The 25,165-nt window shown below is 34.7% G+C and overlaps 1 protein-coding gene, 1 long non-coding RNA gene and 3 other non-coding genes across 6 annotated transcripts in view; 2 read left to right on the top strand and 3 right to left on the bottom strand.

Annotated features, from left to right (window-relative positions):
- Positions 1 to 4,209: 4,209 nt before the first annotated feature.
- LOC135194165 (uncharacterized) lies at positions 4,210 to 5,464 on the bottom strand. The gene is made up of 3 exons (XR_010309683.1): positions 5,412 to 5,464; positions 4,749 to 5,263; positions 4,210 to 4,430 (listed from the first exon to the last, which is right to left on the bottom strand). It is a non-coding gene; the product is annotated as an uncharacterized LOC135194165 (long non-coding RNA).
- Positions 5,465 to 15,734: 10,270 nt separating this feature from the next.
- Positions 15,735 to 25,165, bottom strand: part of LOC113404943 (chloride channel protein 2) — a 71,535-nt gene continuing 62,104 nt past the window's right edge. For both annotated transcript variants that reach the window (XM_064219111.1, XM_064219110.1), the window contains exons 15-24: positions 22,131 to 22,234; positions 21,657 to 21,860; positions 21,484 to 21,577; positions 21,260 to 21,398; positions 19,943 to 20,063; positions 19,075 to 19,191; positions 18,610 to 18,723; positions 17,928 to 18,014; positions 17,630 to 17,824; positions 15,735 to 17,291 (exon numbers count right to left, since the gene is read on the bottom strand). In XM_064219111.1, coding sequence (XP_064075181.1) covers positions 17,654 to 17,824; positions 17,928 to 18,014; positions 18,610 to 18,723; positions 19,075 to 19,191; positions 19,943 to 20,063; positions 21,260 to 21,398; positions 21,484 to 21,577; positions 21,657 to 21,860; positions 22,131 to 22,234 — 1,151 coding nt within the window. In that variant the 3' untranslated portion in view covers positions 15,735 to 17,291; positions 17,630 to 17,653. The remainder of the gene's footprint in view (positions 17,292 to 17,629; positions 17,825 to 17,927; positions 18,015 to 18,609; positions 18,724 to 19,074; positions 19,192 to 19,942; positions 20,064 to 21,259; positions 21,399 to 21,483; positions 21,578 to 21,656; positions 21,861 to 22,130; positions 22,235 to 25,165) is intronic.
- Trnay-gua (transfer RNA tyrosine (anticodon GUA)) lies at positions 20,775 to 20,861 on the bottom strand. Its single transcript is given in 2 exon segments — positions 20,775 to 20,810; positions 20,825 to 20,861. It is a non-coding gene; the product is annotated as a tRNA-Tyr (tRNA).
- Positions 23,305 to 23,386, top strand: Trnas-gcu (transfer RNA serine (anticodon GCU)). Its single transcript has one exon. It is a non-coding gene; the product is annotated as a tRNA-Ser (tRNA).
- Positions 24,530 to 24,611, top strand: Trnas-gcu (transfer RNA serine (anticodon GCU)). Its single transcript has one exon. It is a non-coding gene; the product is annotated as a tRNA-Ser (tRNA).

Below are 25,165 nucleotides of genomic sequence, written 5' to 3'. Positions count from 1 at the left end.
TTCTAGGCACATGTTGACAATAAGAAAATTATTTAAACGTATACAGTTTTAATTGCATAGCTCTTATACTTTCGATTTTATTCTATCTAAAGAAACCCTGATTTTGTAACTGACTCGCTGATGATCATCAAAATTCTTAGGTTATTTCCTAATGTCCTAGAATACTGAAATTTGGTATGTTAGCTAGTATTCGTTTGCACCTGCAAGCCCCCCGGTGTTGCAGATGGTAGTCACTTTACATCAGATGAGCCTCCTGCCCGTTTGCCACCTATAATATATTTTACAATTTTGACACTAGAGATCTGAAAATTTATAATGAGGCTCCATGTAAGTTATAAATAATAAAAAAAATACAACAAAAATAAATAATAAAAAAAAACATTTTGTCACAAGCAACTTACAGAAATAAATGAAATCCCACCAAAACATTTTCATGTAAAATATATCTACACATATTTTGACTAAGGTGAACAGTTTGTGAAGTTAGGCCTTGTAGAGTTAGGGCGTGTAGTGTTGAAGCTTGGCTCTACATGAGATCTGATAACTTAACTAACTGAAGCCGGAACATGACAATATTGGGTATTGTATTTGGTGGTCGAATATGAGGAAAGTGGGTGCACCCACTCAGATTAGATTATATCTAGAAAAAGTAAAAAATCATATAACAATTAAATTAATATCATATTCTTCGTAAACGTTTTGTGTGGTCATTGCGAAAACATTAAAAATTAATAATAATTAATATTATTAATGTCATGTGAAATCAGTCGCCAATAAAAAACCTAATTAAAGTAACGATTCTATTCAACCATGCTTGATGAACTTACATCACACCGTATTGTGCACGTGCAGGCTGCCTGACCGAAGCCATTTTGTTTATTGATACTAACTTTTAATTGATATGTGCAGGTTAAAGCCTAGAACTGATTTCACTGAACTGAAAATTTCAAAACAGGTGACAACACAATCGTCTTCTCAGTTAAACTTCCTAAATTAAAAGTCCGACTTCAAAAAGAGGAGTCTTTTTTATCAATTCGATTCTATTTTAGCATAACATCTTAGTTCCCAAGGTCGGTGGCGCATAGGCGATGTAAGGAATGGTCAATATTTCTTACAGCGCCATTGGCTGTGGGCGATGGTGGCCACTTACCATCAGGTGGCCCATTTGCTCGTCCACCAACCGATAGCATAAAAAATAATAATAATGTTTATACATTATAGCGTTTATTTAAGCCTCAAAATATAAAAATAATTTTCTAATCTTTGGAATAATTAATTAATTCAAGTATAACATATACTTAATTTAAACATATACATAACGACAGTCGTCAATCCAGATATAAATCAATTATTATATTAAAAATAACCATTTGTTTGGTTTTCCTACGTTCGACATAATTATATTTTTCACCTTCCTTCGTCGAGTACGACGAACTCTCATCTAGCTGATTGCGTTTCGTTACTATTTCAATAATAACTAATTAAAAACATTACAAATAATTCTGTCAATAAATAATAAAATAAAGTTTAATAATTGGTTTATTACAGTTCGTTTACTATTGTAATTAAAATAGCGCTAATTGATTATATCGACGAAAGCAAATATTTCCAAAGTTGGTTCCATATTTATATTTTCACTAATTTCCGCCCGCGGCGTAGCCTTCACGTGAAGAGCCAGATGCTAAGTCATATTATGTATTCCTAACAAGGCGTGTCCAAAAATTCATAACGATCGGTTAAGTTAAGACATAGGTATTTTATTATTTAAAGATTCGAATTCGCGTTCCCCGTTCCATTTTGTTAGATGTGAGCGCGTTTACGAGGCGTGATTTAATAGCGTCCAAATAAATAAATATAAAAATGTAGGAATAGTTATTTTATACATATTTAAATTTACAGATAGTAAAAAAATGCGGTTATCCCCATAAACGAATCAAACATGGAAGAGACGTTTTCCCTGCAAATACGCTGCGCGCAGGGGCGCGCAGGGGCGCACAGTCACGGTCTTCGTCGGCGGATCGGGTCTGCAGCAGCGTTCACCACCCGCTGCCGATCCGCAGCCTCCTTCTGCGACATGGAATATGCTGAGTCCCAGCATAACTTTAAATTTAATTTAGTTGTAAAACGACTATACGAAAATGCCTAATGGAATAAATTAATTTATTTCGATTATAAATTTCGTAATAATAATAATAAGTTTATTAATTTCTTTGTTACATTCTGGTGTATTATATATTGGTTCGACTGTGTCTTTGGTCTTGTGATGAAATCGCAGAGTTCACAACCGTTACGTATTAAGAGACACTTCCTGCATATATTACACTATACTCGAAGACAGCCATCAGTTCGATCAACTTGACGAATAAAATCGAAAATGTAATGTATATCTATCGGTACCGAGTCGATATTCCCACAGAATCGATAATCGTACAGAATCGATATTGGTTTCGTTTTGTCAGATGATAATTTTTCTTCGAAATTACTAATTCTATGTTTGATGGCGACATCATTAGACAACCAGCCGTGTATCATGGCTAATTATTATAACCACAATAACACTAAGGTTCTGTGACACTGTATGTAGGTAAGTCCAAGACGGACAGCAGAAATACGTTACACAACTCATCATCCTCTTCCCTTATCCCAATTTTATTTGGGATCGGCGCAGCATGTCTTCTTCGTCCATACTTCTCTGTCTGACGTCATCTCACAAGTAACATTCTTTCCAGCCATATCGTCTTTCACACAATCCATCCACGTCCATGTTCAAGACCTTCCTCACAGCATGGTCCTCATTCCTCCGCATAACATGCCCATTATAATATTAAATGTCTTTAACACGATATTTAAAAAAGTGAACTAATTAAAAATGAACCGTAATACAACCTCTTAAACCCATCAATTGTTTTTATTAAATACATACCCGCAGAGGTATTCTATAAGAAGAAACTCGAAACTCACCTCAGAACACGAGCGTGAATGTCAAAATGTGATATGTGACATTGACAAGGTTGGGGTCGCATTGGTTATGTAGGTTTATATTTTGTAGGTCTTCCTTTTATTTAGTGTATCGTTTCGCAATTATATTCAATATAAAATATTTATAAAATCGAAACATTTTTAGAAAAATAGCCCTAGCAATATTCTTTCTCAATTTCATTATTTTGAAATATTTTATATATTTTAGGGAATAAGTAAATGTGTAATTCTCCTACAGACAAAATGCAGAATATTATTCATAGACGACATTTATTGTGATTAGTTCCGAGCGGATACAGACACATATTAAAACATACATTTTACAATAAGATAGACTAATAGATAATAATAGATAGACAATAACACTGACTCTGATGTATAGACATACCTACGTGTGGCCTTAGTATGCACCACTAATAATATGGCATTGATTGGCACTGATTATAATATAATTCTCTATGAATATACACAGAGAAGTATACAGTACAGATGTTTTAAGAAGCTTTTACTTATCTTCGACAACAAGAATCAATCGATCAAAGTTTCAACTAAATATCAAACCAATCCCACTCAACGGACCGAGCTGTCATTTAGATAATATTTTGGTGTCGGTGACATTATAATATAACATACTCATATCTTTTTAATTTAATACACAAAAGCTTGGTTTTAAATCATTTTTCTTTTTCTAGGACACCCCCTCCAGTTTGTTTTTATTATCTCTCTCAGACAAAGATGACACCTTTCCATCACGAATGTAAAAAAGATCGACCGCCGCGATAGAACGATTTGATCAAAAACGAATTTTCGAAATTCTGGCAAGCATTGCTAGTTTTTTAACTCGATAACTTATAAAAACCTTTCTACTTCAAGAAAACCTCGTCCAATTTTCTTTAAATTCCGTAACTTTGATCACGTCTGTAAAAAGTTCGGAAGCCGCGATGGCCCAGAATATCTGTCAATCCTTTTTCTATTCGCTGAAGGAAAACCATAACGTGGACACACGCATGTTTCCCATGAAATTCGACAACAATTATTAAGTTAAGCGTGGTGGAATAAACGCAGCATTTTCTCCTAAGCCGTTGTTTGCCCAGCAGTGGGAGATGGAATTTCGAGCTGTTACTGTCTGTCGTCTGATTTAATAAAAAGTATTTAGACACGTATCAGTTCAAAATATTCGTTCTTTGATCTTAATCCTCTAATATTTTGGCACTAACATAAGAATAGATGGTACACAATATAAAACATACAATGATTAAACAATTCGTAAATAAATACAAGTGTAAAAAATAGTTTAGCATAACTTATATAAACTGTTAAGATTTCTAGAAATTTGTGTTCGGATGTTTCGTTTTTGCGCAGATGGTGGTGGACGTGTCCTCGTGTGTGTAGAGCTTACTTCCGTCGCCATTAGTCCATCTCCAGCTTGCAAAGCCCGTGTTAAAATGAAACTCTTGTGCCATACCAATACAATAAATTGTCGCGCCGTCAGCGGACCATCGACCCTCGGTGTTGGACAGATAACAGCGGCACACCACAGTTGTCCGATGGCCATTGTTTAAGAATACATATATTTTATAAATGTAGAATATTTTACGAAGATTTTAATTTGTTAGTGTTGTGTTAAACATTTAGTATACAATTACAGTGTAACCTGGATATTTGGAATTTGAAAGGACCTGAGCTTAATTTTTTTTTTGGAATTTATTACTTTATAAAATATGTCTCTTACACCTTTCTTGCGATAGAAATGCCGAGTGTTTGAGAACAATTAATGTGTTTAGACGTGTTCCGAACAATATTCAAAATGATAAATTGATAATAGTTGTCTCACTTAGTCGAGAGTCTATTCACTGAAAAAGTCCCAATTAATGCGGAAAACATCGAAAAATCTAACAAAGGAAATCTCAGTCGTAAAGGTTACATAATCCCAGTGACTGAGGTGTTTCAATTCAAAAGTGTTGTGACTTTACAGTTAACAGAAATAGAGACTTATCCTATATCCAGGGTCCTCTTAACGAGTTACACTGTATTTGGTTTAGCTTTAAATCCGTGAAAAATTTTTTGTACACATTTAACTTTTATAATTTTCTTCTTATGAGAGATCATCATCGTCAGCTCCATCGGTACCTTTTTCGTCACGCCGGACGCTGGAGCCACTTCTTTTTGGTTAACACCGACCGCCATTGCGCAAGCGTACTATCAATTTATTTTAATATAATATTTTCCGATTTTCACTCGGTTTAATCGCGTTGCTTACTTCGTACTTTCGTGAGTTCTTCGTCTGTGGACCAAGGGATATTTGTTATTTTATACACAAAAAAAAAATAAGATTTTAAGCTATTTCATTTTGAAAATTTATAAAAGAGTATTCAAATCTCAATATATTTTACATAATGATACTCTACCACAAATTTTCAATTAACACTTACCAAGCTTCAAAAACACTTTTCTTCACGAAATGCTTCCAATGAAACACAGTTTTAATCAGAACACACAATACTGAGTAATTGAAACAATTTCCAGTGAATTATTAATTTAAATCACGTTTCAAAATGTCGACAATGTATCACACCCCAAACTCGTCCTTAACAGTGACATTTGCTTTTGCGTATTGATCGTTAAAATATCGCAACGGTTCGGAAAATTGCACTCAACCTTGAGAAGGATATTCTGAATGAATTCAAACATGACATAAAATAAACATATCGCTTAAAAGGAAATGATTAGTTTTTATCGAATCATAATAAAAGAAATGACTCCTATTTTTCTATATCATAAAGGACCTACGAAGAAATAAGACGAGCAGCATCCCCGCATCACATCGAGTTCCATTAAATCGACTCAAAACTTACATATATACCACAAAAGAAACAGGTTACGTGTATGATAAATAAAATAAGAGCTTGGCTCTAAGTGTTGCGCCGGTGCTAGTTCAGTGTTAAAATTTTCAGTGTTTAAATCAAAAACGCTGAATCGGCGCCTCGAGAGTCCATTACCGGCTGCGGCGGTCGTACCACGTGTAAGGTTTATTATATTGGCGTGCTATAGTTTGGAATAGTTATGTAATTACAATACAATAATAAGATTCTAGCGACTGGCGCATGTTTTTGGAGAATAATTTGTCTATGGAATTAGCATTTGGAAATAGACAATATGTCTATTTAGATTTGGAAGTGTCAAATACTTTAGGAGCTTTTTTCGATAAAATACTCACCGATATAACCTCCCACTTAAATTCATCTATTTTAGAAGCCAATAAAATACTAACAAATAATGTTCCCAAATGTAGCGTTGAATTTTCGTTTGACCGGACTACTGCGTTAGATATAATCAAGGTATTTAAAAGTCTATGGGGCATTTACATGCACCGGATCAATAATTTATTTATGACGTCGCCCCATATAAAGCAGGGATGTTATAGAACTCCGTAACGTGGTAACGTAACGTTAGTGGTCACCATCGCCCATAGACAATGGTTCTGCAAGAAATATTAACCATTCCCTACATGACCAATGCGCCACCAACCTCGGGAACTAAGATGTTATGTCCCCTGTGCCTGTAGTTACACTGGCTTACTCACCCTTCAAACCGGAACAGAACAGTACTAAGTACTGCTTTAAGAAAAAAATAACTGTTAAGGTGTGATAATTTCCTCAAATGTGTGCACATATATTAGAAGAACATCTTTATAGTAATCTTCCAATGAGATAATCGTACAGAATCGATATTTGTTTCGTTTTGTCAGATGATAATTTTTTTTCGAAATTGCTAATTCTATGTTTGATGGCGACATCATTAGACAACCAGCCGTGTATCATGGCTAATTATTATAACCACAATAACACTAAGGTTCTGTGACACTGTATGTAGGTAAGTCTAAGACGGACAGCAGAAATACGTTACACGACTCATCATCCTCTTCCCTTATCCCAATTTTATTTGGGATCGGCGCAGCATGTCTTCTTCTTCCATACTTCTGTCTGACGTCATCTCACAAGTAACATTCTTTCCAGCCATATCGTCTTTCACAGAATCCATCCATCGTTTCTTTAGTCGTCCCCTTCCTCAATATCCATCCAGGTCCATGTTCAAGAACTTCCTCACAACATGGTCCTCATTCCTCCGCATAACATGCCCATTATAATATTAAACGTCTTTAAACACGATATTTTAAAAAAGTTAACTAATTAAAAATGAACCGTAATAAAAAGTCTTAAACCCATCGATTGTTTTTATTAAATACATACTGCAGAGGTATTCTATAAGAAGAAACTCGAAACTCACCTCAGAACACGAGCGTGAGTGTCAAAATGTGATATGTGACATTGACAAGGTTGGGGTCGCATTGGTTATGTAGGTTTATATTATGTAGGTTTTCCTTTTATTTAGTGTATCGTTTCGCAATTATATTCAATATAAAATATTTATAAAATCGAAACATTTTTAGAAAAATAGCCCTAGCAATATTCTTTCTCAATTTCATTATTTTGAAATATTTTATATATTTTAGGGAATAAGTAAATGTGTAATTCTCCTACAGACAAAATGCAGAATATTATTCATAGACGACATTTATTGTGATTAGTTCCGAGCGGATACAGACACATATTAAAACATACATTTTACAATAAGATAATTCAATAACACTGACTCTGATGTATAGACATACCTACGTGTGGCCTTAGTATGCACCACTAATAATATGGCATTGATTGGCACTGATTATAATATAATTCTCTATGAATATACACAGAGAAGTATACAGTATAGATGTTTTTCAACTAAATATCAAACCAATCCCACTCAACGGACCGAGCTGTCATTTAGAGCATATTTTGGTGTCGGTGACATTATAATATAACATACTCATATATTTTTAATTTAATACACGAAAGCTTGGTTTTAAATCATTTTTCTTTTTCAAGGACACCCCCTCCAGTTTGTTTTTATTATCTCTCTCAGACAAAGATGACACATTTCTATCACGAATGTAAAAAAGATCGATCGCCGCGATAGAACGATTTGATCAGAAACGAAGTTTCGAAATTTTGGCAAGCATTGCTAGTTTTTTAACTCGATAACTTATAAAAACCTTTCTACTTCAAGAAAACCTCGTCCAATTTTCTTTAAATTCCGTAACTTTGATCACGTCTGTAAAAAGTTCGGAAGCCGCGATGGCCCAGAATATCTGTCAATCCTTTTTCTATTCGCTGAAGGAAAACCATAATGTGGACACACGCATGTTTCCCATGAAATTCGACAACAATCATAAAGATAAACGTGGTGGAATAAACGCAGCATTTTCTCCTAAGCCGTTGCTTGCCCAGCAGTGGGAGATGGAATTTCGAGCTGTTACTGTCTGTCGTCTGATTTAATAAAAAGTATTTAGACACGTATCAGTTCAAAATATTCGTTCTTTGATCTTAATCCTCTAATATTTTGGCACTAACATAAGAATAGATTGTACACAATATAAAACATACAATGATTAAACAATTCGTAAATAAATACAAGTATAAAAAATAGTTTAGCATAACTTATATAAACTGTTAAGGTTTCTAGAAATTTGTGTTCGGATGTTTTGTTTTTTGCTTGCAAAGCCCGTGTTAAAATGAAACTCTTGTGCCATACCAATACAATAAATTGTCGCGCCGTCAGCGGACCATCGACCCTCGGTGTTGGACAGATAACAGCGGCACACCACAGTTGTCTGATGGCCATTGTTTAAGAATACATATATTTTATAAATGTAGAATATTTTACGAAGATTTTAATTTGTTAGTGTTGTGTTAAACATTTTGTATACAATTACAGTGTAACCTGGATATTTGGAATTTGAAAGGACCTGAGCTTAATTTTTTTTGGAATTTTATACTTTATAAAATATGTCTCTTACACCTTTCTTGCGATAGAAATGCCGAGTGTTTGAGAACAATTAATGTGTTTAGACGTGTTCCGAACAATATTCAAAATGATAAATTGATAATAGTTGTCTCACTTAGTCGAGAGTCTATTCAGTGAAAAAGTCCCAATTAATGCGGAAAACATCGAAAAATCTAACAAAGGAAATCTCAGTCGTAAAGGTTACATAATCCCAGTGACTGAGGTGTTTCAATTCAAAAGTGTTGTGACTTTACAGTTAACAGAAATAGAGACTTATCCTATATCCAGGGTCCTCTTAACGAATTACACTGTATTTGGTTTAGCTTTAAATCCGTAAAAAATTTTTTGTACACATTTAACTTTTATAATTTTCTTCTTAGGAGAGATCATCATCGTCAGCTCCATCGGTACCTTTTTCGTCACGCCGGACGCTGGAGCCACTTCTTTTTGGTTAACACCGACCGCCATTGCGCAAGCGTACTATCAATTTATTTTAATATAATATTTTCCGATTTTCACTCGGTTTAATCGCGTTGCTTACTTCGTACTTTCGTGAGTTCTTCGTCTGTGGACCAAGGGATATTTGTTATTTTATACACAAAAAAAAAATAAGATTTTAAGCTATTTCATTTTGAAAATTTATAAAAGAGTATTCAAATCTCAATATATTTTACATAATGATACTCTACCACAAATTTTCAATTAACACTTACCAAGCTTCAAAAACACTTTTCTTCACGAAATGCTTCCTATAAAACACAGTTTTAATCAAAACACACAATACTGAGTAATTGAAACAATTTCCAGTGAATCATTAATTTAAATCACGTTTCAAAATGTCGACAATGTATCACACCCCAAACTCGTCCTTAACAGTGACATTTGCTTTTGCGTATTGATCGTTAAAATATCGCAACGGTTCGGAAAATTGCACTCAACCTTGAGAAGGATATTCTGAATGAATTCAAACATGACATAAAATAAACATATCGCTTAAAAGGAAATGATTAGTTTTTATCGAATCATAATAAAAGAAATGACTCCTATTTTTCTATATCATAAAGGACCTACGAAGAAATAAGACGAGCAGCATCCCCGCATCACATCGAGTTCCATTAAATCGACTCAAAACTTACATATATACCACAAAAGAAACAGGTTACGTGTATGATAAATAAAATAAGAGCTTGGCTCTAAGTGTTGCGCCGGTGCTAGTTCAGTGTTAAAATTTTCAGTGTTTAAATCAAAAACGCTGAATCGGCGCCTCGAGAGTCCATTACCGGCTGCGGCGGTCGTACCACGTGTAAGGTTTATTATATTGGCGTGCTATAGTTTGGAATAGTTATGTAATTACAATACAATAATAAGATTCTAGCGACTGGCGCATGTTTTTGGAGAATAATTTGTCTATGGAATTAGCATTTGGAAATAGACAATATGTCTATTTAGATTTGGAAGTGTCAAATACTTTAGGAGCTTTTTTCGATAAAATACTCACCGATATAACCTCCCACTTAAATTCATCTATTTTAGAAGCCAATAAAATACTAACAAATAATGTTCCCAAATGTAGCGTTGAATTTTCGTTTGACCGGACTACTGCGTTAGATATAATCAAGGTATTTAAAAGTCTATGGGGCATTTACATGCACCGGATCAATAATTTATTTATGACGTCGCCCCATATAAAGCAGGGATGTTATAGAACTCCGTAACGTGGTAACGTAACGTTAGTGGTCACCATCGCCCATAGACAATGGTTCTGCAAGAAATATTAACCATTCCCTACATGACCAATGCGCCACCAACCTCGGGAACTAAGATGTTATGTCCCCTGTGCCTGTAGTTACACTGGCTTACTCACCCTTCAAACCGGAACAGAACAGTACTAAGTACTGCTTTAAGAAAAAAATAACTGTTAAGGTGTGATAATTTCCTCAAATGTGTGCACATATATTAGAAGAACATCTTTATAGTAATCTTCCAATGAGATAATCGTATAGAATCGATATTTGTTTCGTTTTGTCAGATGATTTTTCTTTCGAAATTACTAATTCTATGTTTGATGGCGACATCATTAGACAACTGACCGTGTGTCATGGCAAAATAGCCCTAATAATATTCTTTCTCAATTTCATTATTTTGAAATATTTTATATATTTTAGGGAATAAGTAAATGTGTAATTCTCCTACAGACAAAATGCAGAATATTATTCATAGACGACATTTATTGTAATTAGTTCCGAGCGGATACAGACACATATTAAAACATACATTTTACAATAAGATAATTCAATAACACTGACTCTGATGTATAGACATACCTACGTGTGGCCTTAGTATGCACCACTAATAATATGGCATTGATTGGCACTGATTATAATATAATTCTCTATGAATATACACAGAGAAGTATACAGTACAGATGTTTTAAGAAGCTTTTATTTATCTTCGACAACAAGAATGAATCAATCAAAGTTTCAACTACATATTGAACCAATCCCACTCAACGGACCGAGCTGTCATTTAGATAATATTTTGGTGTCGGTGACATTATAATATAACATACTCATATCTTTTTAATTTAATACACAAAAGCTTGGTTTTAAATCATTTTTCTTTTTAAGGACACCCCCTCCAGCTTGTTTTTATTATCTCTCTCAGACAAAGATGACACCTTTCCATCACGAATGTAAAAAAGATCGACCGCCGCGATAGAACGATTTGATCAAAAACGAATTTTCGAAATTCTGGCAAGCATTGCTAGTTTTTTAACTCGATAACTTATAAAAACCTTTCTACTTCAAGAAAACCTCGTCCAATTTTCTTTAAATTCCGTAACTTTGATCACGTCTGTAAAAAGTTCGGAAGCCGCGATGGCCCAGAATATCTGTCAATCCTTTTTCTATTCGCTGAAGGAAAACCATAATGTGGACACACGCATGTTTCCCATGAAATTCGACAACAATTATTAAGTTAAGCGTGATGGAATAAACGCAGCATTTTCTCCTAAGCCGTTGTTTGCCCAGCAGTGGGAGATGGAATTTCGAGCTGTTACTGTCTGTCGTCTGATTTAATAAAAAGTATTTAGACACGTATCAGTTCAAAATATTCGTTCTTTGATCTTAATCCTCTAATATTTTGGCACTAACATAAGAATAGATTGTACACAATATAAAACATACAATGATTAAACAATTCGTAAATAAATACAAGTATAAAAAATAGTTTAGCATAACTTATATAAACTGTTAAGGTTTCTAGAAATTTGTGTTCGGATGTTTTGTTTTTTGCTTGCAAAGCCCGTGTTAAAATGAAACTCTTGTGCCATACCAATACAATAAATTGTCGCGCCGTCAGCGGACCATCGACCGTCGGTGTTGGACAGATAACAGCGGCACACCACAGTTGTCTGATGGCCATTGTTTAAGAATACATATATTTTATAAATGTAGAATATTTTACGAAGATTTTAATTTGTTAGTGTTGTGTTAAACATTTTGTATACAATTACAGTGTAACCTGGATATTTGGAATTTGAAAGGACCTGAGCTTAATTTTTTTTGGAATTTTATACTTTATAAAATATGTCTCTTACACCTTTCTTGCGATAGAAATGCCGAGTGTTTGAGAACAATTAATGTGTTTAGACGTGTTCCGAACAATATTCAAAATGATAAATTGATAATAGTTGTCTCACTTAGTCGAGAGTCTATTCAGTGAAAAAGTCCCAATTAATGCGGAAAACATCGAAAAATCTAACAAAGGAAATCTCAGTCGTAAAGGTTACGTAATCCCAGTGACTGAGGTGTTTCAATTCAAAAGTGTTGTGACTTTACAGTTAACAGAAATAGAGACTTATCCTATATCCAGGGTCCTCTTAACGAGTTACTCTGTATTTGGTTTAACATTAAATCCGTAAAAAATTTTTTGTACACGTTTAACTTTTATAATTTTCTTCTTATGAGAGATCGTCATCATCAGCTCCTTCGGTTCCTTTTTCGTCACGCCGGACGCTGGAGCCACTTCTTTTTGGTTAACACCGACCGCCATTGCGCAAGCGTACTATCAATTTATTTTAATATAATATTTTCCGATTTTCACTCGGTTTAATCGCGTTGCTTACTTCGTACTTTCGTGAGTTCTTCGTCTGTGGACCAAGGGATATTTGTTATTTTATACACAAAAAAAAAATAAGATTTTAAGCTATTTCATTTTGAAAATTTATAAAAGAGTATTCAAATCTCAATATATTTTACATAATGATACTCTACCACAAATTTTCAATTAACACTTACCAAGCTTCAAAAACACTTTTCTTCACGAAATGCTTCCAATAAAACACAGTTTTAATCAAAACACACAATACTGAGTAATTGAAACAATTTCCAGTGAATTATTAATTTAAATCACGTTTCAAAATGTCGACAATGTATCACACCCCAAACTCGTCCTTAACAGTGACATTTGCTTTTGCGTATTGATCGTTAAAATATCGCAACGGTTCGGAAAATTGCACTCAACCTTGAGAAGGATATTCTGAATGAATTCAAACATGACATAAAATAAACATATCGCTTAAAAGGAAATGATTAGTTTTTATCGAATCATAATAAAAGAAATGACTCCTATTTTTCTATATCATAAAGGACCTACGAAGAAATAAGACGAGCAGCATCCCCGCATCACATCGAGTTCCATTAAATCGACTCAAAACTTACATATATACCACAAAAGAAACAGGTTACGTGTATGATAAATAAAATAAGAGCTTGGCTCTAAGTGTTGCGCCGTTGCTAGTTCAGTGTTAAAATTTTCAGTGTTTAAATTAAAAACGCTGAATCGGCGCCTCGAGAGTCCATTACCGGCTGCGGCGGTCGTACCACGTGTAAGGTTTATTATATTGGCGTGCTATAGTTTGGAATAGTTATGTAATTACAATACAATAATAAGATTCTAGCGACTGGCGCATGTTTTTTTAAGCCAATCTTTATTTTTCAGTTAATATAAAATTATTACTTCTAGAAATAAAATGTAGGTACTACCACCGTCATATTACTTTTAAACACATAATAAAGGAAAAGATGATGAAATCAGGGCTACTTGGGATGTACAGTGTTTACTGCGAACTTATAGAGAATAATTTGTCTATGGAAATAACTTTTGGAAATAAACAATATGTCTATTTAGATTTGGAAGTGTCAAATACTTTAGAAACTTTTTTCGATAAAATACGCACCGAAATAACGTCTTATGAGGCATATACATGCACCTGATCAATAAATTATTTAGGACGTCGCCCCATATATAGCAGGGATGTATGGAACTCCGTAACCGTAATCGATACTTTCGAATATCCGAAATAAACATATATATTTGTTTTATGGTATCGGTAGGCGGTCGTGTAAATGGGCCACCTGATGGTTAGTGGTCACCATCGCCCATAAACAATTGCGGTGCAAAAATATTAACCATTTCTTACATTGCGGATGCGCTACCAACCTCGGGAACTAAGATGTTATGTTCCTTGTGCCTGTTACACTGGCTTACCATTCAAACCGGAAGACAATAGTACTAAGTACTGCTGTTTGGCGGTAGAATATCTGATGAGTGGGTGGTACATACCCAGACGGGCTTGCACAAAGCCCTACTAACAAGTAAAGAAAGTAAAAAATATCTATCCGTAATCGTAACCGATTTTTTTATTATAATTTTATTTTCACACGGCGTACGCTTAAAGCAAGTAGCTAAAATTGTTTTCTAATGCTCTTTGCTTTTTCTGTGATTGTACCCAATATCAAATAATTTGAAATTTCTAAACAATCTTATATTCGTGACAGAAACTATCCGAAACCATCGGAAAATTCGTAACTGTATCTGAAACCGGTTAAATATTATTCATATATATCCGTATTCATATAAAACCCATATGCCATATCCATAACATCCCTAATGACAACTGACAGAGAGATGTTAAATTTTAACAATATTATGCTTTAACGCTCAATTGACAATTAAATTGTATAGTATAGTGTTATAAGCCTGGTATTTATTATATATTATTGTGTATTTGTATAATAATTTAATTAAATAAATTGATTAGTATGGTGTTAAAGTCAATATAGTATATAAACTTGTTACAAGTTTTTAATCATTTGTGTTGTAATAATTTCTATGTCATAAAGGTAAAACTTAAAAAGATTTTTTGTTTAAAATAATCGTGTACGGCTTTGAGTAGTATTTAGCATTTTCTATATATATTTTGTGTTATAAAGATGAAAATAAAAATTATTAAAGAAAATAACCTAAATGTCACTTAGCCATATAGTTTGATAAACTGGAAGTAATAATTATTTAAACGTTGTTACTAATGCGTTTGTAGTGATCAAATCTTTTATATTCTTTCACATATTTGCCAGCCATGGATAATTATACATTATCATTGAAAACTATTTTTGATTTTATCTTAAAATGAAATATTGAAAACTACTATCATGGATAAAATGGCAATGTACAAGCCTCTCTGGATTCCAGATCACCATTTCCAGTTTCAGTTTTAAGGGTGAATGTGACTGTAGTTACGGCCTCAGGGAATAACATCATAACTGTCATTGAGGTATATGCCCAAATATTCATACTACCTTGCAATTCTTATTCTAGTGTTTCTGTTTAATAGCAGAGCTGACTACTGACCAAAAGGTCCCTATTTATGACTGGCTTTATAATTATGTCTTCTTGGTAGAATCTACATTCTGAACTGGTGGTAATTTTTAAGTGATTAAAAGTGCTTGACGAGCCCGTTTGAATAAAATATATTTTAGATAATAGACTTGAAAATTATGTTATAATTAGTAATAAATAAAACAATGTAATGCACAACACGTCTTTTATTACACAAAGCAATAGATCACATACACTTATAACTTAATGCGAGCTCCTCGCATTTGTTTATTATTAAATATTTAATACTCTTTCAAAGTGATATAGGCGGCGAAATTTAAATACATTTTTATTGATAATCAGGTTCAAGGAATTATGGGTGGTTACTATTATTCCATTAAAACATTTTGAAAATAAAAGGTATATTTTTTTTAAGTCCAATTATTTTTGTTTTATTCTACACTTAAATGTCAGACATCAATTGGGTCGCTGTATTTATAAATATGGTAATCAAATTTCGCTCACTACAGATTAAAAATGCAATGCATTTGATTAAATACTAACTTTAACAGGCATTGGAAGCCTCAGCTGAACAATATATTATATATTTTTATTTTAAAACACAATATATTCTGAAGTATAGAATTTTTTTGTAAAAGTTAAAAAATTATGCATATTTATTGTTCAACTAAAGAATTTCGTCATTCAAGAATACAATACAAATATTACTATTACATTACACATAAAATAAGGGCAGGTAAATTTACATTTTTTAACATCACAGATTTCATACACAACTGAAAAATGCCTTATAATTGATTTTTATAAATATGTAATCTAAAACTAATTTAAAAAATATATAGTCATTAATTTCACTTGAAAGTTGAAAATGGAATGGCACAATTTTTTAATGTCTTTTAGACTTTATATTTTTGCAAAATTTTCAATACTTATTAACTAAAATCATTATTTTGGAATGAGTTCAACAATCACAAGCCTTGATTAGAATAATTTGGAAAATTTAAGAGTGCTAATGACAACTAAAAATTTGGTGCTACTCTAGTAACTTTGATGCAAACTTATTTAAAAGTCAAAAATATAAAGCAAATATCATTTTTGAATAAACAAATTACCAGCTTATATCTAGAATTTAGAATTTAAGGCCTTTATACATTTTTCACGGCAGTGTGAATGACAAATTTGTCAAAAATAAATATACAAAGTCGCAACACAAGCAAAGGACAATTTATTATACAAACATTCAGTTTTAAATAATAATGATACGCCTTTCAATACAATGTCCTGCAGCATTTTAGTGTTACCAGTTAAAATATTTTGTAATCTTGCAACACCAAAAATAATTGATTTTTAATTATTAATAAATTACATTTAAGGATTGTATATTAAATATTATTCCTAATATTAATTAAAAATAAAAGCGTCGTCATCAACACTCTATATAAAAAAATAATACTAAAACTGGTGTTAGAATAAATAGTTTCAATCAATTGTACTATATTATTTTCTAGCTTATATTTAGGCACAACCTTTGTGACCTTGATAATACAAGATGGCGTTTAACCAGTTTGAACTGGTTTAAAAAATAAATAAAATATAATTTATTTCGTATACTGAAGCACCATATATACAGTTAGTTGACTAAAATTAAAATACTGTAGCAATCATTTCCGATTTTGCTAGTCTTTTAAATACTATCGACTATAGCTGTCTCGTTCTTCTATCTTCTATCTCCTTCGAGTCGTTACCTATAACAAAAAAACTATGGATAAATTTATTTAATTATTTTTGGTAGATAAATAAAAATGTTTAGTAAAAATATTATAATAATATAAGCCGAGTTGTCGCCCGCGGCTTTAGTCGCCTTTTTGGGGTCGGTCGACAGGTGTTAGTCATAGCCTATCTTTTCATGAAGTTAAAGTCAAATTTCATCAAATTCGGTTCAGGGGTTCGGCCTTGAAGGAGCAAAAGACAGACAGACAGAAATATAGAGTTACTTCTTCGTTTATAATATTAGTATAGATTATATATGGAACGTGAAAGTGAGCAAGCGCGTTCGTGTTCAATTGAAAATTCGATGGTACACGTACCGGTGGTGCGTCAGCGCGCGTCAGTGCGTGGTGAGCTTGTCGGTGTCGCGGTCGGAGGGGGGCGCGGGCTCGGAGCGCGGCACCTTGATGAGCAGCGGGGAGGCGGCGGGGCTGCAGGGCGTCGCGGGGGGCTCGGGCCGCGTGAGGGGCGTCAGCGCGCCCGAGTTCACGTCCTCGATCGCCTTGCGGAGCTGAGCACGGGCAATGGTATCGTAGTTATTTGGTCCACTGAGTCATTCTGATGACTTCAAATCTTAAATTTACGGATTATTAAAAGTTTGAAAAAATACATACTTCTTTCAGAGACACGACTCCTATGAGGCGGCCGATAGCAGTCACGTAGGCACGACTGACGCCTAGGGTTGAGAACAGCGAATGTACCTGCAAATGGCCTCGTTATTGTAGACTTGGTATAGACCAATGATACCCAAAGAAGTCTTTATCGACGACGACTTAGGAGTTTAGAGTTCCATGTAAGCAGACAATGGTTGGGGACCCCTTGAGATGTATACGGTGGTCTACGGTAGAGGATCTTGTTTAAGCAGATTTTGCTTTTAATTTTTACTTTCCACTAGCGACGACCAACCGACGACGATACTATTTTAATGGCGTAGGTTTTGTAAACAAACTTATTTTCGCAATTTTATAATATCTGTAGCGATATTAGTGTTCGGAACACTCAAGCGGCCTCGCCCGTGAGCGTCGTATAATATATATTACTAAAAAATAAAAATGGCTACGTAAAAAAAGGATAATTTGCCAAATCGGATCATTGGTCAATTGTGGGCAAACACACGTGCACTCTTCGTTTTATAACCAGATTTGACGGCAAAACCGACACGACTGAATGAGTTCAAGTGCAGGACCGACGGTTTTTCGAGGCACCGGAGTTACACCTAACATCTAAACTTCTGATTGCTACTAAGAAGCTCCTGTAATAATAAAACTCAATATATTTTAATTGTTTGTTTGTTACCTTAAGTAGCGACGTCCTCTCTACGAGCTGGAAGGGCGCAGGGTCGATGTGACAGATATAAAGGTTTTCGTCTTCAATATCGTTCTTCATTTCATATTCAATATCGTCCAAGTTCTAGAAACGAACAAATGATAAAATAATTAAAAAAAAAATAATTATAAACTTTATAAAATTATATATATATAAACTTTTTGGTGGTTAAATATTCTTTTGTCTAAAGGCAATACTTTATGGATGTGTTTCATTGGTCTATGAGCGATAACTACCATTTATTATGAAGTGAAGTTGATTACAATTTAAAACACATACACTCAACAATAATTCACTTCCCAAATGGTAAAGTTATCGGATCGAAAACGCGTAACTTGTGGCAAAAATGCCAATAAATAAATAAGCTAGTTAGTACTTATTAAATACCAAACCATACGTGGTAAAGTGTAGGTAGGAATGTGTGTGTACACTCACCAGGTCCCGCCGGCGCGCCACGGCCAGCATTCGGTCGAAGTCCACCTCTTTAGCCATCTCGAGCCGCTCCCACGCCTGTTGGTCCTCCGGGGACATGTCACACACTCGCTCGCGGGGCTGCCTCACAATGATACATTTTATATTATATATCCACAGCGTGTATTTTGTAGTAAGGCGACGGATTAGTCTATTTAAAATAAAACAAAATATAAAATAGAAGAATACTATTTTTTAAGCCAAGTATCAGACTACAGGTGTCCCCCAAATGGGCTATGGCTAAGGTTTGGAGCTGATTCCGTTACGCTGTGTCAATGCGCTTTGTTGGATACACACGTGGCAGGTTACCTATCGATGTTTTACTTCACTGCCGAACACCAACACATAACAAAACTTCTATTAATTATTATTAACCAGACGTGTACCTGATGGAATTATATATTAAAAATAAACAAAAATCTAAACACCGATTTCCACGTACTTAAGGTAAAAAAAATGACGAACTTCCATACAAATTGTATACCCCAATTTGAGACTTTCAGAACGGAAGTATAAACACCGATTTCAAACACTGAAAAAAAGCGAACTTCACGTTTCTAGCTTTCATCCTAATTTTCACCTTAAGTTGTGAATTTTCAAAAAATGTTTAGCATTGGTCTTTAACTCATTAACTAAAGCTTAGATATCGGTTACCATATTTTCAACATCTGAAATGACGAAATTCCTTTGGAGATAAATTTGAAAAATCCTCTTAAACTTTTTAAGGAGCTCGTTCAAAAACTTCATTCTGTTAAACCAGCACGATTTTCTTCCGTATATCGTCATAATTTTATAGAATAGATTAAGTTTGTAGGTTAAAAAAATGGCTCACCAGTTGAACTTTCTTGTTGATGGAGGGACTCCTCGGCAGGCCGAGTTGATCCGTCAGCCCACTCTCCACGTCAGGTAACAAAGTCGACCGCTTGAAAATGGCTTCGAAGGCTGCTCGGATTCTATGAACCAAAATATTGTATGTTATTGATGGTTTTAAGAGAGACTCTATCAATTGACTTTTTCTTTAAAGCCAATTCGGAAGGAAGTAAGAAGTAAGGAATGGTACCATTTTAGTATATTTATTAGTTCCGCCAACTCTCAAAATAATCTAAACATCTAAAACAATTTATATTAACTTTAAGCCATATCTAGTGCTTAAATTTCAGAAATTGGTGGTAGAGCTTTGTGCAAACTAGGTACTACCCACTCATCAGATATTCTACCGCCAAATAACAGTACTGTATTGTTGTGTTCCGGTTAGAAGGGTGAGTGAGCCAGTGTAATCACAGGCACAAGGGACATAACACCTTAGTTCCCAAGGTCGGTGGCGCATAGGTGATGTAAGGAATGGTTAATATTTCTTACAGCGCTTTTGTCTATGGGCGGTGGTGACCACTTACCATCAAGTGGCCCATGTGCTCGTCCGCCAAACAATGCTATAAAAAAAAGAAATGCTGGCTTTTTTTAGGATATTAGTTAATAGCATGGTTCCTGGGGGACTAGGTTACAAAAAAAACCACAGTATTAAGGGTAAATATTTTTTTTCTTTAAATCATAACGATATCCAATTTCGTGATATTATTTGTTATATCAGGTAATAAATTAAGTATGAACGGAATACTATTATTAATACTGACAAAAAACTGTTAAAACACTTTTCAAATCAAAAGTCCTTCGAGCAGGATTTGAACCAGCGACCTATGGATATCAGTTACATCATCTACAGTCCACCGCTCTACCAACTGAGCTATCGAAGGTATTGGAATCAAGGGAAAATTGGCGATATTTCTTATTATAGTTATACGTGCGCCCGTCCGCGTTAAATTAGCGGCGCACGTCAGTATAATATCATATCTCATTATTATTTATGGCTTCTTTTTAGTTGTCTCACGCACACTAAGTCACTCAAATGAAAAATAAAAGTGAAAAAATAAAAAAACAATGTATCAACGTTTTGTATGCACGTAATGTAATACGGCCAATGCTTGAAATATTGTAACTGTGCCGCTCTGAATTATAAATACAGTTTTACTATCGGCATACTCGGAAAAGTATAATAATGAAGTTCTTTTAATTTAATGTTGCTCATTTAATATATTTTTTAATGATCCAAATCAAAAAGTGGAGCGTGCCCCGGATAGGGGAGTGTACCGACCTGGTCTCGGCGCCCGTGACGGTGGAGTACACGGGGAGGGGCGCGCCGGGCGCGGGCGCGGGGGAGGGCGCGCCGCGGGACAGCGTGAACGAGTTCGTCTTCTTCAGGATGGACTTCGGCCGGAACAGCTGGCCCGGGGCTGCGGGCGGCGCGGGAGCATTGTTATATACTTACGAGTCTTCAAATTTTGTTAAGTCCAATATGTGAATTTAACTTCGTATTACCTGGTAGGAGACCGCCCTGGTCTTGACTAGTCAACGAAACTCCCCTGGTCATTCCCGACACGGGAACCTGGAGCATATCTGGAGCCGGTGTGACCTAAAATTTGCGGCACATTTATGGAGCTATTTTCAAAAATATAATCTAGCACCGATGATCACTCAGTCGCCGAACTCACCTCAAATCTAGATGGTCTTCTAGTTTTTCGCTTTTCCTCGTCTCGTCTCCTCAGTTCCGCCTCCCTCTGCCATAGAGCCGCGACTTGCAAACGCCTGGAGCGTCCCACCTGCTGCTCGATCACCTTCACCAGCTCCCAGCGGTGAATGGACCCGAGCAGTACCATCGATGCTGGGCTGTCTACTAGTGGAAAGCTCTTGATTGTCTGCAGATGAAGAGTAAAAAATAATATTAGCAACATTGTTGAACAAAGGCGTTATTCCCTCAAGAGTAGGCTTCTGGCAAAATCTGACACATTTTCATATTTTTTTTCGACAAGTTTCCACACAGTGTTTTTTTTTATTAATATAATTTAATAAAGGCACCTTCGTTGTTTTCAGAAAAGACTCTCCGGGTCAGTGGGGTTTTGTTTTTGAAGCACAGTACGATTTTGTCGAATAAAGGTTTGTGAGGAAAATTGAACTTTTGGACTTACTCTATTCTCCTTTAAAATATCCTTCAATTGCTGGAAGGTCATTCTATTCCAGATGTATTTGACGTCACGCACCATGAAGTCTTCCACGCAAATATCGTACATACCTGTAAAACAGAACACGTTTAAATAAAATATAAATAAATAAGGAAACCACCTTAAATATTATTTTATTATGATATTCAAATGGAAAATTATATACCTTGGCCATTTTAAGACCTCATCTTTTCTCAATTTATATTCGAAGAAGTTTGCACAGAGTCTATTCAGAACATTCAACCGAAGTAACAGTAAAATGAGAAATTATATAAAAGTTATTTAAAAGAATGGAATATAGTATACAGCACTTGTTGACTTCCAGGCAGGATACATACATATATAATTGTATTTAACTGACATGACATCATACTTTTGTGAAATTTTGAAAAAAAAAGTAACTACTTAGTTTATTGCCGGTTCATCTCGGTATTCCGAACCGGTGGGAGCTTCACTTAATATAGTTTGTTAAATGACGATTCAAAAGTGCTTGTAAAAGCCTACTTGAATAAAGTATATTTTGTTTTGGTTTGATTACTATTCTTAAGATTAAAAATGTATTAGCAAGTCTGCTGACCACGGCAACGTGTGACATATCTTTAAGTGTTTGCACGGGTGGAAGTATATTGTCTAACACTACGTAGAGTTCGTTTTATACTTTAATTTGTAGACAAAACGTCTTTAGCACGTAATACCCTCTCACTGTATAACAGCATACATACAAATCAGATCTACATTTAACATATCAATTGATTACAACCAATATAAGAGTAGTTTATATATTATTAGAATTTAACGTGTGATAGAGATGGATGAAAAACATATTTTTTTCTCTGTCTAACATTCGATTTATATAGTCTCACACGTTTAGCCATATTTGTTAAATTATATCACTTAATAATTTTATTTGTTTTAATCAATGAATCAATTGTATACTTATTTAAAGTATCTTCACTTTGAAATCGCCATTTTAGAAGATCATACTTAATGTAGAGCTTCCAGTTCGGAATGTTTCTCCTGATAGTAACCAGCAAGGAACTTAGTAATAAATCTTTTTCATCAAAAATATCCTGTATGATAAAATCAATGTAGTGCTTCTTTTATAATTTAACTTTTTACTAGATTAACTGTACGTCAACAAGACGAGGTGGCCGAGTGGTTAAGGCGTTGGACTGCTAATCCAATGTGCTCTGCACGCGTGGGTTCGAATCCCATCCTCGTCGGAATATTATTTTATATTTAATAGGATGTTTTGACCATGTCAACGTAAGATGTTTCTTGCTTTTTTGTGTATTATTATTATTAGTAACTTGTTTATTCAAAGGATATCTAACAATGTTTGTAACGTAAGTTAACACCAATCAATTTTAAATTATATAATATCACGTTTTCGAAAAAAAGAGAGAATATAGAACTGAAAAGAAAGAAGAACATAAGAATCTCGTTACATCACGCAAGAAGTATGAAATTGGCTAACCCTTGTTCTTAATTATTTTTGACGAAAGTATAGTGAACGATGTTTACCTTACTTCTTGTATTTATAGAGTGATTTAATTTATTACTTAACAGTTGCGCACATTTATTTACAGGGCATACAGATCCATCTCTCAAACCATTTAATTTTAATCGTGTCTAGCGCCGTTACACATGCAAATCCAATATTACAGCTGTTATGAAAGAACAACCTCCAAATTCGCCGCTGAACACAATCGCGACTTCAAATGTCAGAATGTTAGATGCGACATTGGCTAAAAATATCGCGTCACCGCAAGTACGTTGTCAATATTTTAAGAGTGAGATCTTACAGATTAGAACTTTTGACTGCAAATCTTAATCACGAATATGAATACATGGACATATACAGAACAAGTTTAGAGTCAGGTGATAATAGGTATGCATGACAGGAAGGCTGGTTCATTTCTCGCCCAGAGGATCGGAATTGCGATTCAGGGGAATGTTGCATTCTTGCCATCGTTCCTCGTGGCCGTGATGCGGTTGCTACAGTAACTATTTTCAATTTTTATATGCGTATAATCAAGGCGTTATTTTTAATAATTCTTATGCTGGCTATATATTGAGTTATACATATGCTGAATCGATTTCGATGTGATTTAAATTAAGGGAATATGGGAAAGTTGAGGTATTATTATGCATAAGAACTGTCTCTTATCGGGAGCATTCGTCTGTATTATAACAGTTCCGATTCGAGCATTACAAAAGTGAGTGCGGAACCTGTAATTATACAATTTGTCAGTTGTAAAAACAAGTTACTTCATCGCAGGCGAATGCTCTAAATCGGATCTTAGATTGTAACAATACTCCCGGGATCTCCCTATAGGGTTTTTTTATTAGTGTAATATTAACAAGACGAGGTGGCCGAGTGGTTAAGGCGTTGGACTGCTAATCCAATGTGCTCTGCACGCGTGGGTTCGAATCCCATCCTCGTCGGAATATTTTGCAGACAGTTTAGAAAATTTCGCAAATTCATTTTTTTGATTAATTGCTGCTTTTGCGTACATAGGTGTATCAGCGATTTTACAAACATGAACTTAGTATCGACAGCAGTGTTTTTATCGCATAAGGTACAGGAAATCTCTTATCACAGTCGCCTTGTCCGGGCCTTTCGCGTATGCTTCTATTATTACGATAATTCCATAAGACATTAAATTCTGTTCAGCTGTGCGGAGGCCGGACGTTACCAATCCTCGGAAAGCACATAAAATGTAAAGGTAAGGGCGTTATGAGCGCGAATGGAATGTAAAATTAACATGTTTGCGCACATATTGGTGCAATATACTTAGCCGTCGTGATACAGCAGAGCCGAGATGGCCCAGTGGTTAGAACGCGTGCATCTTAACCGATGATTTCGGGTTCAAACCCAGGCAGGCACCACTGAGTTTTAATGTGCTTAATTTGTGTTTATAATTCATCACGTGCTCGGCGGTGAAGGAAAACATCGTGAGGAAACCTGCATGTGTCTAATTTCAACGAAATTCTGCCAC

The sequence above is a fragment of the Vanessa tameamea genome, chromosome 26 (assembly GCF_037043105.1).
Source record: "Vanessa tameamea isolate UH-Manoa-2023 chromosome 26, ilVanTame1 primary haplotype, whole genome shotgun sequence".
Classification (NCBI taxonomy): Eukaryota; Metazoa; Arthropoda; class Insecta; order Lepidoptera; family Nymphalidae; genus Vanessa; species Vanessa tameamea.
Note: the sequence above shows the minus strand (reverse complement) of the source record. Positions and strands in the feature narration are given on the sequence as shown.